A 16,636-nucleotide genomic window follows, 5' to 3' on the forward strand; every position below is an offset into this window, starting at 1 on the left:
CAGTGGAAGTAACAAAGCAGATGAAAGAGGCTCTAGAAAAAAATCAAATCAGAAATAATTTCTCAGATAACTACAGAGGTGGTGACCATAATGAAAGACATGATTACTGACTCTCAAGTAGATACAGATTAAAAAAAAATAGAATAACTTAGGAAAATGAAGGAAACCATGAACACCCAGCCTAGGAAAGAAATGGAATACATGAAACACATTCAAGCAGATACTGAAGAGATTAAAAATTCCATTGACAGTATCCACAGTAGAATGAGAAAATGTGAGGACAGAATATCAGATATACAAGACAAGATTATGGTTAGCAAACATGAAAAGAAAGATTTCTTAAAAATACCAGGAGACCAAGATAAATAAATCCAACTTCTGCTAGATGATGCAAAGAATAACTTAAGATTGATTGGAGTCAATGAAAAAGTAGGAGATAGTGCAAATGACATTAAAAAAAATGTTCACTGAAGTAATGGCAAAAAACTTCAGAAACAGGGAAAAATAATTTGATATACAGATAAGTGAGGTATAGAACTCCAATAAGCCATGATCAAAAAAAATCTACATCTAGGTATATAATAGTCAAGATTCCAGAAATCCAACACAAGAACAGAATATTAAAAGCTGTTAGAGAAAAGAAATAACTCACATATAAAGGAAACTCCATCAGAATCACAGCAATTTTTCAACACAAACCCGCAAGTCAAGAAGAGTCTGGAGTGAAGTATTTCAAGTCCTAAAAGAAAACAGCCTCCAAGCCAGATTGATGTATCCCACAAAACTATCTTCAAAATTGGAGAAATAAGATACTTCCATGACAAAGAACACCTGAGGAACTTCATGAATGCCAAACTCTCATTCCAAAATGCTCTGAAGGATATTCTAGAAATAAATAATGTGGATTACAATGCCTGAACCCCAAAAGAATGAATCCATCAGACAAGGCAAGACATTAAATGGGTGAGGGGAGGAGCCAACAACAAGAAAATAATATGACAAGGATAAGTCAATACATATCAGTTATAACCATCAATGTTAATGGTCTCAATTCACCAATTAAATGAAATGGAGTGGCAGAATGGATCAAGAAGCAAAATCCAACAATATGGTGCATACAAGAAACATTTAATTCAAAATGAAATTCATAGGCTGAAAGTCAACAGATGAAAAACAATATATTCCATGTGACAAAAACCTGGAAAAAAGCAGTGGTAGCTATTCTATTTGCAGACAAAGTGGATTTCAAGCCAAGACTAATTAAGAGAGACAAAGAAGGTCACTATGTTGTTGTAAAGAGAACAATCCAAGAGGAAGAGATGACAATCATAAATAGATATGCACCAAATACTAGTGAACCCACCTATATAAAACAAATATTAATGGACATGAAAAATCAAATATGCACTAATACTATTGTAGTGGGGAACCTCAATACCCCACTGTCACAAATAGGCAAATCAACGAGACAAAAAATCAACAATAAAATATTGAAAGTGAACCAAATTTTTGAACAAATGGACCTAATACATGTCCACAAAGTTCCACCCTACAACAGCAGAATACACATTCTTCTTAGCTACACACAGAACATTTTCCAAAATAGACCACATGCTAGCTCATAGAGCAGACTTTAGACATTGCAAAGGAAATGAAGTTATACCATGAAAATTATCTTCTGTTGGGTTTCTGGAATCTTAAGTATTATATGCTTATTTTATATGTAGATTTTATTTTGATCAAGGCTACTTGGAGTCCTATATGCCTCACTTATCTGTATGTCAAGTTCTTTTCCCCTCCTTGGGAAGATTTCTGCCACTAATTCTGTGAACAGTTTTTTTATGTCATCTGCACTCTCTCCTGTTTCTTCATTGACTCCAATTAGTCTTATGTTATTTTTCTTTGCATGTCTAGCAGCTGCTGGATTGATTTCTCATGGTTCCTTATAATTTTAAAGCAATTTTTCTTTTCCTGGTCACTAAATGGAATCTTATCTTCTATATCTGAAATTCTGTCCTCACATTGGCTCATTCTGCTGTGCAGACTTTCAGTAGAGTTTTTAATCTCCTGGAAATCTGTTTGCATCTGTTTTATGGATTTCATTTGTTTCCTATATTGGTATTCCATCATGTTCCTCAGCTCCTCTCTAGATTAATCATGTGTTGTACTATGGGCACAATCATTGCTGTTATCTGAGAAATTATTTCTGATTTCATTTTTTTCAGATCCTCTTTTGTTGCCAATTCAGGGAGTTCAGGGATTCCAGGCAGTTGACTATCACATTCATCTCATTTTCCTTTGAGGATGCTCTAGGTGATCTGGAAGTCTGGTTTTGAGGCTTATTTGTGTGTCTTCTCATTTCAAAGAAGGGGAGTGCTGCTGGCGCCCAAGTGGCTCACCTCCTCAGTGCTAGGGGTGGTGGTATGTTGGCCCAGAAACCTCCTCCTCTGCACCGGGAGAGGTGGCACATCAAGGAGGAAGCCTCCTCCTCTGTGAGTTTGTAGATGTTTCAGTCCATAATCAGCTGGCTCCAAGACCGGAATGACAAACAGGCCTCACAGAGGAGAAACAAAATGGCATGCACAAGGCAGCAAAGGCAATAAGAAGGTTTAACAGTGTCTTTCTGCCCCTTTTATCTCATCCAGACTACTGTGAGAATGATAAGTCAATACATATCAGTTATAACCATCAATGTTAATGGTCTCAACTCAGCAATCAAACGAAACAGACTAGCAGAATGGGTCAAGAAGCAAGAACCAACAATATGCTGCATACAAGAAACACATTTAATTCAAAAAGAAACTCAAAGACTGAAAGTTAAAGGGTGGAAAACAATACTCCATCTGACAGGAACCACCCCCCCAAAAGCAGGAGTACTGTCCTCTTTGCAGATCAAGTGGATTTCAAACCAAAACTGATTCAGAGAGAAAAAGAAAGACATTACATCCTTGTAAATGGAACAATCAAGAGGAAGAGATCACAATCATTAATGTATACACACCAAACACTAGTATGCCCATCTATATAAAACAAATTCTAATGGACATGAAAAATCATATAAGCACTAATACAATAGTAGTGGGGGACCTCAATACCCCACTGTCACAAATAGATAGATCAACTAGACAAAAAATAAACAACAACAAAGTGCTAGAACTCAGTCAAACTCTTGAACAAATGAACTTAACAGATGTTTACAGAGTGTTCCATTCCACAAACTCAGAATAAACATTCTTTTCAGCTGCACATGGGGCATTCTCCAAAATAGACCACATACTCACACATAGAATATGTGTAAGTGCAAAGGATTTGAAGTTATCCTCTGCATATTATTAGACCATAGTGAGATGAAATTGGAGATCAATAGCAAAAGAAACTGCAAAAATTTCATAAACACGTGGAAATTGAACAACACACTTCTGAATAACCAATGGGTCTCAGAGGAAATTAAAGAAGAAATCAGACAGTTCCTTCAATTAAATGACAATGACAATATAACATATCAGAATCTATGGGACACAATGAAAGCTGTCTTACGAGGAAAATTCATAGCAGTGAATACATACGTGAGGAAAACAGAGCGAACCCAATTAAAAAACCTGATTTTGAACCTCAAGCTTCTAGAAAAAGAAGAGCAGGACAAACACAAAGCTCATACAAGAGAGGAAATTATAAAGATCAGGGCAAAAATTAATGCAATGGAGACTAAGAGAAAAATACAAAAAATCAATCAAGCCAAGAGTTGGTTCCTTGAAAGAATAAACAAAATTGACAAACTCTTAGCCAACCTTATCAGAAAAAAGAAAGAAAAGGACCAAATCCATGCAATTAGGAATGAAAAGGATGAAATTACAACAGTCCCAGCAGAAATCCAGAAGATCATCAATACCTACTTTGAGAACCTATATGCCAATAAAATAGAAATCCTAGAAGAAATGGACAGATTCCTAGGTACTTATTACCAAAGTTGAATGAAGACCTAAAAATTCTAAACAACCAAATATTAATCAATGAAATTGAAAACGTAATTAAAAACTTACCAACTAAGAAAAACCTGGGTCCTCGTGGCTTCACTGCTGAATTCTACAAGACTTTTAGAGAGGAACTACTGCCACCACTGTTTAAACTCTTAAATGAAATGGAAAGGGAAGTAATACTCCAGAATTCATTCCTGGAAGCAAGCATCACCTTGATCCCCAAAGCAGAAATAGACCCAAGTGAAAAAGAAAACTATAGGCCAATCTCACTAATGAACATAGATGCAAAAATCCTTCATAAGATACTGGCAAATAGAATGCAGAAGATCAGCAAGAAGATCATACACCCTGACCAAATGGGATTCATCCCAGGGATGCAGGGATGGTTCAACATATGCAAATCAATAAATGTAATACCCTATATCAATAGAGCCAAGGACAAAAACCATGTGATCATCTCAATAGATGCAGGAAAAGCATTTGACAAATCCAACATGCATTTATGATAAAACCCTACAACAAATTGGGATAGATGGTCTCTACCTCAATCTGATAAAGCCATCTATGAAAAGCCATCAGCCAATATCATATTAAATGGTCAAAAACTGAAATCCTTCACACTAAAATAAGGAACAAAACAAGAATGTCTAGTATCACCACTCCTGTTCAATATAGTTTTGGAAACAGCCATGGCAATTAGACAAGAGAAAGAAATAAAAGGAATAAAGATAGGAAATAAAGAAGTCATATAGTCCTTATATGCAGATGACATGATACTCTATATAGAAGACACCAAGAACTCCACCAAAAGCCTTCTGGACTTAATAACCAAATTCAGTAAAGTAGCTGGATACAAGGTCAACCACAAAAATCAATAGCTTTTCTGTACATGAACAACAGAGTCACTGGGAGAAAAATAGGGCAAACAATTCCTTTCACAATAGCATCCAAAAAACTGAAATACCTAGGAATTAACCTAATAAAAGAAATCAAAAACCTCTACTCTGAAAACTATAGCACTCTAAAAAGAGAGATTGAAGATGATATCAGAAAATGGAAAGACATCCCCTGCTCCTGGATAGGAAGAACCAATATAGTGAAAATGGCCATAATTCCAAAACTGTTACATAGATTTAATGCAATCCCAATCAAAGTTCCAACAGCAAATCTCACAGAGTTAGAGAAAATAATCCAAAAATTTGTTTGGAACCAAAAGAGACCATGCACTCTCACCGTGCACTGAACTAAAATCAAAATGGATTAAAGATCTAAATATTAAAACAGAAATGCTGAACCAGCTGGAACAGAGGTTAGGTAGAACTCTTGAAGACATTGCTGTAGGAAAAGATTTTATGAACAAAACCTCAGTTGCCTGTGAACTAGCAGTAACAATCAATAAGTGAGATCTCTTCTTACTAAAAAGCTTCTGCACAGCAAGAGAAACCACCAACAGAGTGAAGAGACAATTCACAATGTGGGAAAAAATTTTTACCAGCTGTTCCACAGACAAAGGTCTACTATCTAGAATCTATAAAGAAGTTAAAAAAATCAGACTTCCCAAATTTAAAGACCCAATCCAAAAATGGGCATCTGAAATGAACAGACATTTCTCATACAAAGAAGTAGAAATACCAAATAAACATGAAAAAATATTCAATATCACTGGTCATTTGAGAGATGCAAATGAAAACAGCATTGAGAGTCCACCTTACCCCAGAAAGATTGGCTGCTATCATGAAATCAACCAGTAACAAATGCTGGTGGGGCTGTGGGGAAAGAGGAATGCTGCTCCACTGTGGGTAGGAGTACAGACTGGTGCAACCACTGTGGAAATCAGTATGGAGAAACTTCAAAGAACTAGGACTGGAAGTCCCATTTGACCCAGCTATTCCCCTACTGGGTATCTTCCCCAAAGAATTAAAAGAATCATACCACAGTGATACATGTGCACCTGTGTTCATAGCAGCACAGTTTGTAATAGCTAAAACTTGGAAACAGCCCAAATGCCCATCATCTGGAGACTGGATGAAGAATATGTGGTTTTTTTATAAAATGGAGTACTACTCAGCCATAAAAAATGAGACATTAGAGACATTCATAGCTAAATGGATGCACATTGAGGTGTTACCCTTAAGTAAAATAAATAGGGCACACGTGTAAATACCGAATAGTTTCTCTAGTGTGAGAAACTGAAAGTGTAAATAAGAACTAAAAGGTATAATAGATACTGTGAAATAGGAAGAAAAGGGGCAAAGCGGAAGGGGAAGTGGGAGAGGTAGGGGAAGGAAAGAAGGGAATGGAATTAATATGAGAAAATGAAAAAATGGAAACAAAGTCTTTGTAAATAGGGAGGGATGGAGGGTTGAATGGAGGGCAGGGGAAGGGGGGAAAATAAGAACCAAGATGGATTATGTGAAGGTGCAAATTTTCAATGATGAATGTCATTATATTGTATACCTAAAATGTACCAATAAAATAAAATTTAAGAAATAAAACAGAAGCACTAAATCTGCTGGAAGATAGGTTAGGTAGAACTCTTGAAGATATTGGCATAGGAAAATTCTTTATGAACAAAACGTCAGTCACATGAGAACTATCACAAACAATCAACAACTGGGATCTCATTAAAGAGCTTTTGCACAGCAAGAAAAACCACCAAAAGCATGAAGAGACAACCCACAATGTGGGAAAACATTTTTACCGGCTATTCCTCAGACCAAGACCTACTATCTAGAATATATAAGGAACTCTAAAAAATCAGACCTCCCAAATTTAAAGATTCAATCCAAAAATGGGCATCTGAAATGCATAGACACTTCTTAACTGAAGTAGAAACAGCAAACAAATATATGAAAAAATGTTCAACATCACTCTTCATTCATGAGATGCAAATGAGAACAACACTAAGATTCCATCTCACTACAGAAAGAATGGCTGCTATCAAGAAATCAACCAATAACAAATGCTGGTGGGGCTGTAAGAAAAAAGGGAATCTTCTCCACTGTTGGTGGGAGTGTAGACTGGTGCAGCACTGTGGAAATTAGCGTGGAGATTCCTCAAAAAGCTAAAACTAGAGGTTCCATTTGACCTAGCTATTCCCCTGCTTGGTATCTTTCCAAAAGAATTAAAAGCATCATAGCACTAGATATATATGCATGGATATAACCATGTTTATAGCTGCATAGCTTATAATATTTAAATCTTGGAAACAGCCCAAATGCCCATCAACTGATGAATGGATAAAGATATAGTTTTTTAATACAGCCATAAAGGTAAACTTGATGCATTTATAGCTAAATGGATACACCTTGAGACCATACGCTTAAGTGAAATAAATTGGACACACCTGTGTAAATAGTGCATTGTTTCTCTGGTGTGAGAAACCAAAAGTGTAAATGATGATCAAAATGTGTGATATATATTGTGAAACAGGAAGAAATTTTTCAAAAGGGGAACTAGTGAGGAGGATGGGGGACAGAAAGGAAGGGAGAAGAAAAAATGAGAAAAGGAAAAGATGGAAACAAAGCTTTTGAAAATAAGGAGGGGTGGAGGGGTTGAAGGGAGGGAAAGTGGAATGGGAAAATGTAAGAACCAAGATATATCATGTACAGGTACAGATACTCTATGTTGTATGTGATCATTATGTGTGCCTAAAATGTACCAGTAAACTTAATTAAAAAGTCCAAACTGTAACAGGATTTAGCCCAAGGTCAGAGCAGTTGAATTCACTGTTAGTTAGCCATAGAGAACAGCCTTCCTGGAAAGAGTTGATCTGGGATACAATATGTAGCTCCTAGACATGTGAGCTGGATGTTGATGGATTGCCCTAAGCAAATCGATGACCTTTAGGAGATTGTCTGACTAAAACTCCTTTGCTCGTTAAATTTAACTATGCTTGCTTAATAACCTCAATATCTAAGAACCTCTAATTTGGAAAGGGCAAAGAAAATGTACTTTTTACATTTCTAAATATTCTGATTTACAAAGATTATCCATGAAATTTTGAATAACTTGTTTACCATGTGCTTAAGATATTTTTGAAAATATTGTGTGTTCAATGTGCTTCTTTGCATTCATCTTGCTAGATACTGATGTTTGTAGTCTGATGAATGTAACATTATGCATTGGTCTCTTCACTAGAGCTCTTTGAGAGAGATATATGGAAAGATGCTTACTTAGCTTAATCAAATCTAAATAATATAGCCAATGATAAGTCTGATATTTTAATCTACATGTAAATAGACTAGATTTGAGAATTTTCAGAGAGACAACACTTTCTAAAGGAGAAATTACTCTTTCCTTCTTCTTTCATCAAAACTAACACATAAAGAGGTTTGTGCAGAAATGTAAAAGTCATAGAGTCCTATCTTTTCACTTGTAAAATAGTGACTTTCTAACTCCCTTGACCCTGTTTGCAAAAGCTTTTCATGTTGCCTTGCTCCTGGGCTACTTCTCATTAAACTTTTGCTGCCAGTTGGAGTTAAACATCCTGAATATCAAACATTTATCCTTCCCTCTGTGCTCTACTTTCCAACAGCAGTGGTGTCTCTCATTTTATTTAATTTCCCAGTTAGCAATCAAGCAGTTATTTCTGATTCTCTGCAGTTCTCAACCTTTTTTTTTTTCATACCTAACTCTGAACTGTATTTCATTTCTTTTTGTTTACAGTGCCTAAACCCATTCATTTCTGTTGTTTCAATGGTTAGTTTCTCTTTTTTTTTGGTACCAGGGATTGAACTCGGGTCCTTGTACTTGCGAGGCAGGTGCCAGAACCACTGAGCTAAATCCCCAGCCCTATGGTTAGTTTCTTTTTACCAGTTCTTATGCTATTGTTGAATTTAGAGCAAGACAAACCTGCTAGCCCAATTCTAACCCATTATGCAGTTAAGATTAATCACATTGAATTAATTATCCAACCTGTTTGATACTTCATGAAATAAAACTTTATGCAGTGGAAACCTACACCATCAATTCCCTACTATTCTTCTACTCATATTGACAACCAAGCATTTCTTACCCAACTCCACCAATTTGGCAATTCTGTTTCCCATTTTACTTCCAGACATATCACATATATAGAAATGGTTTGAACAGGATCTGTGTCCTTAAATAACTATATCTAGCATATACACGGAATTTCATAGTTTCACTATGTTACATACTGACTCATTTGACATAAAAGTTTTATAATTCCCATCATTTCCATTTTACAGTTGGAGAAAATGATATTCAAAGAATAAAATTTCAAAGAAAAATAGGTCAAAATGGATTCTGAAGCTGAAGATATGTTCGTAGTTTGTTTTTGTTTGTTTGTTTTTTGGTACTGGGGATTGAACTTGGGTCCTTGCACTTGCACAGCAGGTTGCAAAACCACTGCGCTAAATCCCCGGCCCATAGTATTTTTGCTTTTGTTTTTGTTTTTGTTTTTTATTCTAAAACAAGTCTTTGCCCTAAGCTGCTTTTAAAAATATAGATTTAAATATAGATTACCTTATAATTTTCATTACTTTTCTTTGAATGCAATTAGATTGTGGCAAATGAATACTCTTTTCTAGTTATTTCAAAACATTAAATTGTTTGCATGATTTGACAGCTGAAATTCACTGGAGTTCTTTGTTTTCTTGACTCAGAATTTGTTGTTTGAATTTGTTATTATAAAAACACTGATACTACAGTTAACCTGCTATATTTTCGTGTAGGCTTAAACAATATTAAGATATCCAACTTTTTGTCATCACTTAGAGAAATGCTTTTCAAACATGTTCTAAATCCTGTTTTATGTGTTTTTATATTGTGCTTATATGTTAACTATTTATTAAATTTATGGATTATAATGTTAAGTTTGTATTGAATTATGAATTAAAGTCACATACTATTTTTAGGAATTGTAGTGATTCAGAACACATCTGAATTCTTAAGGAATTGTTTAAGACTCTATACCAAAACTTTACTAAACGTAACTTAAATAACATGTGTTTCTCAGATCAAGGTATTAAAAAATGGCCAGACAAGTACATATTTATTAATAAAATATTGAAAAGACATGGAAATACTTAAAATCACCTGTAGCTCCTACATTCAGATTAAACTTCTTAAATCTTATTCTTAGCTGGGCATGGTAGTGCATGCCTATAATCCAAACATTCGGAAGGCTGAGGCAAGAGGATTGCCACAAGTTCAAGGTCAACCTGGGCTACATAGTGAGTCCAAGTCCAGCCTAGACTACATAGTGAGACCCTGTCTCAAAAACAAACAAAAACCAAATATTTTGGTGTTATTCATTATTGTCCTGGAATATCATACAGTTCTTTGCAATACCAAGCCTTCATAAATATTAGAGAAAGAATACATTTATGAATTAGTGAATGGATGGTAGAAATACTCATGTATGATTTTTTAACAATTAGATCACATTATGGATAATGCTTTATCTTTTTTTTCACTTAATACACCCCTAGAAATCATCTGTATCCAGTATTCTGTATTCACATGTACTCAGTATTTTCATAGCTACATCATACCCAAGTTGTATAATTGAATGAGTTACCTCACTTCAGTGGATATGGAGAGAACTGACTTTTCATATCAAATCAGAGAGATAAAAGGAAGCATTTTGGTCAGAATGAGCAGTCATAACTTTAGAGAAGGTTATTTCCCTGTTATCTCTTAACTAGAAAAAGCAACTGAAGGCAGCACCTTCTTTTCTTCTCTTCAGGAAACAGTGGCTTTTAATTCTTCTCTTCTGAGGCCTCGTGTGATTGGAGAATGGATTGGTAGAGAAGAAAATGATGCTGATCCACTAGCTGCTGAAATGCTACAGCCCCCAGTTCCAAGAAGTAAAAATGAACAATGGGAAAATGAAGATAGTGGCTCTAGCCCTGCAGGAAGGTGAGATGAGATGTCTTCTAGTACTCTATTTTAATCATTAAAAGGGAAAGTAAAACCAAGCACATGATCTTGATGAAATCATTATAGTAATTTTACATATAAAATTGATAGACTCCACAGTGGCTAAAGAATAGCAAGGTTTAACAATTCTACAGTGTATATAAATTCAAAACATTATGTTGTACCCTCTAAGTACAATTTTATCTGTCCATTAAAAACTTAATTGCTCTGTTTTAAAATTAGAGTGTTATTATACTTGCCTTGGGTTTGGTTTGATTGTTTTCTGAACACTAGGTGGTTACCATCTTCTTGCTGGTAAAACCAATGGAGAAATAAGTCTAAGGTCATAACCTGTAAGTCTTGACTTACTATATTATTGAACAGCAAGTGGCTAGCTGTTAAGAATTATAGAGGGGGGACTTGTGATATACTAGAAAGACATAGTCATCAAGAAAACTATTAAATGTATAATGAATGGACTATAAGAAATGGAGTTGATGTGGAATATAAAGGAAAATCTTGGTTTAGAACCATTTAAGTTTATAGTGGAGAACTATGATTGATTATTATTTATTTTAGATTTTTCCTTTAATTTTTTAAACTATTACAATTTGTGAACTTGAAAGTACACATAACTGATTTCACTCAGAGCCCTGATACTTGAAATGGTGGCAGATTGGTCTTAAGCATCCATACATTGGTAGAAATGAAGTACCATAGGGTTGAAATGTCCAGATCATATTTAAGAGAAAAAGCTATTTGATGTTAACTATTTTTTGTCAATAGCAACTGCAATGAACACAACACAAAACAAAAAATGAAAATGTCGGGGAAGTTGGGGTGAAAAGCACTATGAGAGTTTGGTCTCAATCAAGATGAGAAAATGGATTTAAATACTCATGAGTTAAAATGTGACAAGAATTTAAACTTTCTCTAAGTGTCATTAGCCAATCACCATGAAGACTTTTCTATCCATGCCATAACCACAGTAACTTGGTATTTCCTATATTAAATTTAACAACAACCAATTAACTTTTTTTCTCAAAGAGACAATTGTACTTTCTACAATGTAATAACTTGCAGAAGTTCTTTCCTTTCACTTATCGCTTGGCTAGAGGGGAAGAAGTTGAGAATACTCATTAGTGTGCTTCAGGCATATATAAAATTGATTCAATTTCCATGAGAAATAACTTCCAAATTATTTAAATAGTTCAAGTGTCCCGTATAAAGGAGAAGAAACTCATTTTTTAAAATCCAGTTATCTTCTTTTTTGAAATGCCAGATCAATTTCACTTGCCAATGAAAGTAATTTTATTTTTAATACCAGACTTACGAAGTCCTGTAGACCTTTATCTTTATGCATTGTTCGATCTTTAGTTCTGAAATATAAAATAGAGAAATGTCAACTTTCATTTTCTTTCATTTAGTCATAATAATAATCAGAGCTATTTATTGCAAATGTTGGTGCTTTTATTTTCTTCCTAGCTTCAGTGAGTTTTTATTTCTTTCTAGAATACTCAATAAAGGAGAATTTTTTCTGCAATCCTCATTGAATCCTTTACTCAGACAATTCAGTTCACAAAGTTCTCTCTCAAATGTTTGTCTTGAAAAGTTGTTTTCACCTTTATTTTTCTCTATCTTTAAATTATGGGTTGTGATATTACCTCTGACATAAAAAAGTGGTGATGTCCTGCATAGATGCCCCATTATATCAGAAAAATATGTGCATATCTGAATTAAATGTAAAGAAGAGTATTAAACTATGAGTTAGAAATTATATTCCTCCCATCTTCTAATACAAAGCAAGATTTCTGGCCTAATGCCAATAACCTACATAGCATTAGATTTGATTTGAATGAATTAGAAAGGGTTAGAAATTTTTTAATTTTTTAACCAACCCAATGATTTTCTACACCCTTCAAATAACTGACTCTCAATTTTGATTCTCAAGCCTGAATTCATCCATTTTTCTTTCACCACTGGGACAGGCACATGGTTGTTATCAATAGACATCTATCAGGAGGTGTGGCTGTTACTAGATATCTGCTAAGTAAAACATATCAACAAGAATATATGTGCTAATTAGTTTCATTTATAATACCAGTTTTTCTTAATTCACTGAAAAGAAAGTTTTGTGCTATTATCTATTTCTTTTTTGTAAGAGACAATCTTTTTTGTCTATGTCTTGTACTCAGATTAACTATTTTGAAAATAATGATAGTCTATTGGCTATTGTTATTCTTTTAGTATCTTGTTATGAAATTTTGTTTTATTTTACATGAAACAAAAAAAATATTAAAAAAGGACTGGTTATAGTGCATCTTTGTTTTTTATCCATTTCTCTAACTTGGTTTTTCCTATTGTTTAAGTCTTATCTGAATGGCTGTTATTACAATATTCCATCTTTAGTACATAGCCACATTTACCATTCATACAGAATTATACATATATGATAGGCTAGTGTACTCAACCTTGAGAATCTTATGATCATAAACTTACCTGAAATATTGTCCTGGAGCTGTTTTTGTAAGCAACATAGCATACCTGAACATTTTTCTTGGCCCATTCCCCCCAATACAACATTGTATAAAGAGGGCCAATAACTTCGGTATGCATAGCTGACACATTAAAGGGTTGGGTGCTAAAATAAAGGCAATCTAGAGAACAATATAGAGAAACTAATGATATAAGAGAAGAGCTGCTGATATGAAGTCAATGATCCCTATATGGTCTCTGGACAAGACTCAAGAGATCTGTGAATCTATGGAAATCACAGGCACAATGTTGTATGTGTCATTAATGGACATTGTTCTGCCAAATCTTTTTTATTGTCTCAAATAAGTTCAGAATTAGGAGAGCTTAGAGAAGAAATTGAAGCATCTAAGTAAGAAAAGAAAGAAGGGTTCATAAAAGAGAGATATGAATGTGTTAGGAAATGATTGAAGACTTTCTGTTTGTCAGACACCACCTGCTGGCATCAGTTGCTATAGCTTGTCTAGATAGCTAGTGGGAAAACATACATATTCATTGTACATTCAGAATTATAAAAATAATCACAAATTTATAATGTAAATGTAAACAAATACTGAATTTAATAAGCCTATATAATCTTATTTTAAGCTATCTTAATTAGAATTTGCAATAGCTGTGTAATGAATTTCCTACAATTACTAGTTAAATCTTAAATGTGAATTGGTATATAGACTCATCAAGCCTTGAAAACCTAATGAGACTCCTTTAAAGCTGAACCAACTTATTAGAGTAAGATTATCTATAAATATTATAGATCCAGAGTTAATCAGCTTTGTTAACTAAGCAGTTATTAGGTTGTAAATGTGCCATAAAATTAATAGACATATTGCAATTTAGATATACATATTAAATATTAAAATACAAGCCAAATTCACTTCTATTAAGAAGTTTTCTTTTTCATTAAAGCTCAAGCTGCTTCTGATTTGTTAATGAACAAACCCTGGAAATATGACTTTTCCATGGAGAGGCAAACAATACACAAGTGAATATATGAATATATCCCATAAATTCAAGTAGTGATAGGTGATGTGATGGAAAATAAATTAGGATAAGAAGAAAGAAAATGAATTGAAGATGGATTACTCTTTTGCATATGAAGCCTAAGAGCAACAACAACAAAAACAAAACCCTACCAAATTTTGTCATATCTTGGTCATTGTAGTCATGACAGAAAATATGTAAAACATATGGCAGAGATAAAGTCAAATTAAGTAGTTTAGGAATGCTCTAACAAGAGTAACTAAAGAACAAGATCCTTACAAATATCTAAAAAATATACAAAAATTATACCTTATGACAAATTAAAGTCAATAAATACATAAATCATTCACTTATTTCAGAACATTTATTTATTTAGGTAGAATATCAAAATTCAGATAATTTCATGAAACACAGCACTAGTTATCCATGGACTCCATGTCCTTTAGGCAACATTTGGGGCTTAATCTATATTCAGTTCTTCTAGCCCTCAGATATATTGATGATCGAGCCACACATTTTAATCAGACTAAAGAAGGCACATGCTTTAATCCTCATGAAATTGCAATGGTCATTGTGGGCTGATGAATAGGAGTCATGCATTTATAATCTATTATTTGTTCATCATCTTTCACATTCATATCCACATTTTTTTGTTTCACTACCAATCTTCCTGTTTCTCTGGATTTTTTATAGCTCTCAAGATAAGACATATATATCTACTTAAAATAAATTTGAATTTTTTAGTGTGTATGTTTGAAAACAGACTCTAAAAGAAAAAGTAAATGTATTAAATATTTATTGAACATTAATACCAGATAATGTGCTTGAAACTGGATAAGATCAACTTGAAAAAAAATCCTAGATCCAAAGCACTTGCTTTAAAGTGCAGAGACTCCCATCCCCTCAAATTCTTATTTCTGCAGCTTGGTGCACACATGCTGGATATATAACAAACATTTAATCTGTTAAACTGTTTTCACATCAATTTACCATTAACATCATATTTAGACATGTTTTTAAATAGGGCTCATACATAAAAATATAAATGCAACAAGTGACTGTGAAACTTTCTCTGATCTCTTCAGAACCTTAGTGGTAAGAAATCTTTTAATTTCTGACTAGAGTCAAGAAAAGACACAGATTCTGCCTACAAGGCTCTGAGGGTGAATTCCACAAGTTCAGGAGATAGTTCACAAGAGAAATCGCCCAGTTTTCACCATGGAGAGCTCCTGGAGTCAGATCAAACTAATGTTTACCACACAGAGTGAAACAGAATGGAGCAAGGACAGGTACATGGGGGTGTGGGAGACAGGAGGCAGACAGCAAAGGCTGCACTTGGACCGGCAGGCACAGGGGCTGGGCACTTTAAATAATAAGTTACCCTTATTAACCAAAGCAAAATGGATTCCTCAAGTATGTTAACATCAAACTGAAATATTAACTGCTCTTCTTTTTCATAAGACCTCTTTTGGTTTCCTTTCTCTCTATATGGGATGTTATACATCAAGAAGAAGCAAATCTCCAGAATGCTGTCCTGGTGTTCTTTGAATACGTAATGTTACTCGTTTTGACTGAGAGACTGCTCTGCATGCTTTACTTATCTGAACTCATTCTATCTTCATGAAAAGTTTTTTTTTTTTTTTTGGTACTGGGGGATCGAACTCGGGAGCTTGCGCTTGAGAGGCAGGAGCTGGAACCACTGAGCTAAATCCCCGGCCCTGAAAACATTATTATTATCCCTGTTTCAGGAATGAGCAAACCCAGAGTGTTTCCATACCTGTCCCAAGATTAAATAGCTAGCAAGTCATTGTCTTGTTATAAATCGTGCCTTTAAATGTTTTACCATACAAGCTGGGAGAGGAGTTCTATCAATCCTGTTATTAAGATTTAGGCTCAGCTCTGGAAAAGAGGGGGCGCAGATTAAAGGATTTAGAATTTAAGTGCTCTTAGAATTACCTCAACCTCTTCTTCTCTTCAGCTTACTGACCGGTGCTATTTCCCTTAACGATGGTATTTTTCACTTGCATCTTCAAACTATGGGGCAAAAGAAGAAAAAGCTGTTACTACTGCTTTTCTAATGCTTACAGACTTTGCTAAATGTGATTTTTTTTTAATTTCTCATTTTCACATTGTGGTCATTCATCTTCCACATCTTTTAGCAATAATTTGCCAATCCCCATGCCATCTCCCTTTCCAAAAATATGTTCTCTCTTCAACATCATTCATAGCTTGGTGAAATCAGTGTCAGCATCAGTCAT

The 16,636-nt window shown here is 34.3% G+C and overlaps 1 protein-coding gene across 8 annotated transcripts in view; it reads left to right on the top strand.

Moving 5' to 3' along the window:
- The window catches only part of CUNH8orf34 (chromosome unknown C8orf34 homolog), a 423,558-nt gene that overhangs the window by 110,444 nt on the left and 296,478 nt on the right, over positions 1–16,636 (top strand). For all 8 annotated transcript variants that reach the window (XR_002393934.2, XM_087190433.1, XM_087190432.1 and 5 more), the window contains one exon: positions 10,693–10,865. Coding sequence is in view for 7 of the 8 variants with exons in the window: in XM_087190433.1 (XP_087046559.1) it covers positions 10,693–10,865 (173 nt within the window). In the remaining variant the exon portion in view is untranslated. The remainder of the gene's footprint in view (positions 1–10,692; positions 10,866–16,636) is intronic.

This window comes from Heterocephalus glaber, unplaced genomic scaffold (assembly GCF_053883595.1).
Source record: "Heterocephalus glaber isolate CG9 unplaced genomic scaffold, H.glaber_assembly_v1.0 deba00001553, whole genome shotgun sequence".
NCBI classification, from domain to species: domain Eukaryota; kingdom Metazoa; phylum Chordata; class Mammalia; order Rodentia; family Bathyergidae; genus Heterocephalus; species Heterocephalus glaber.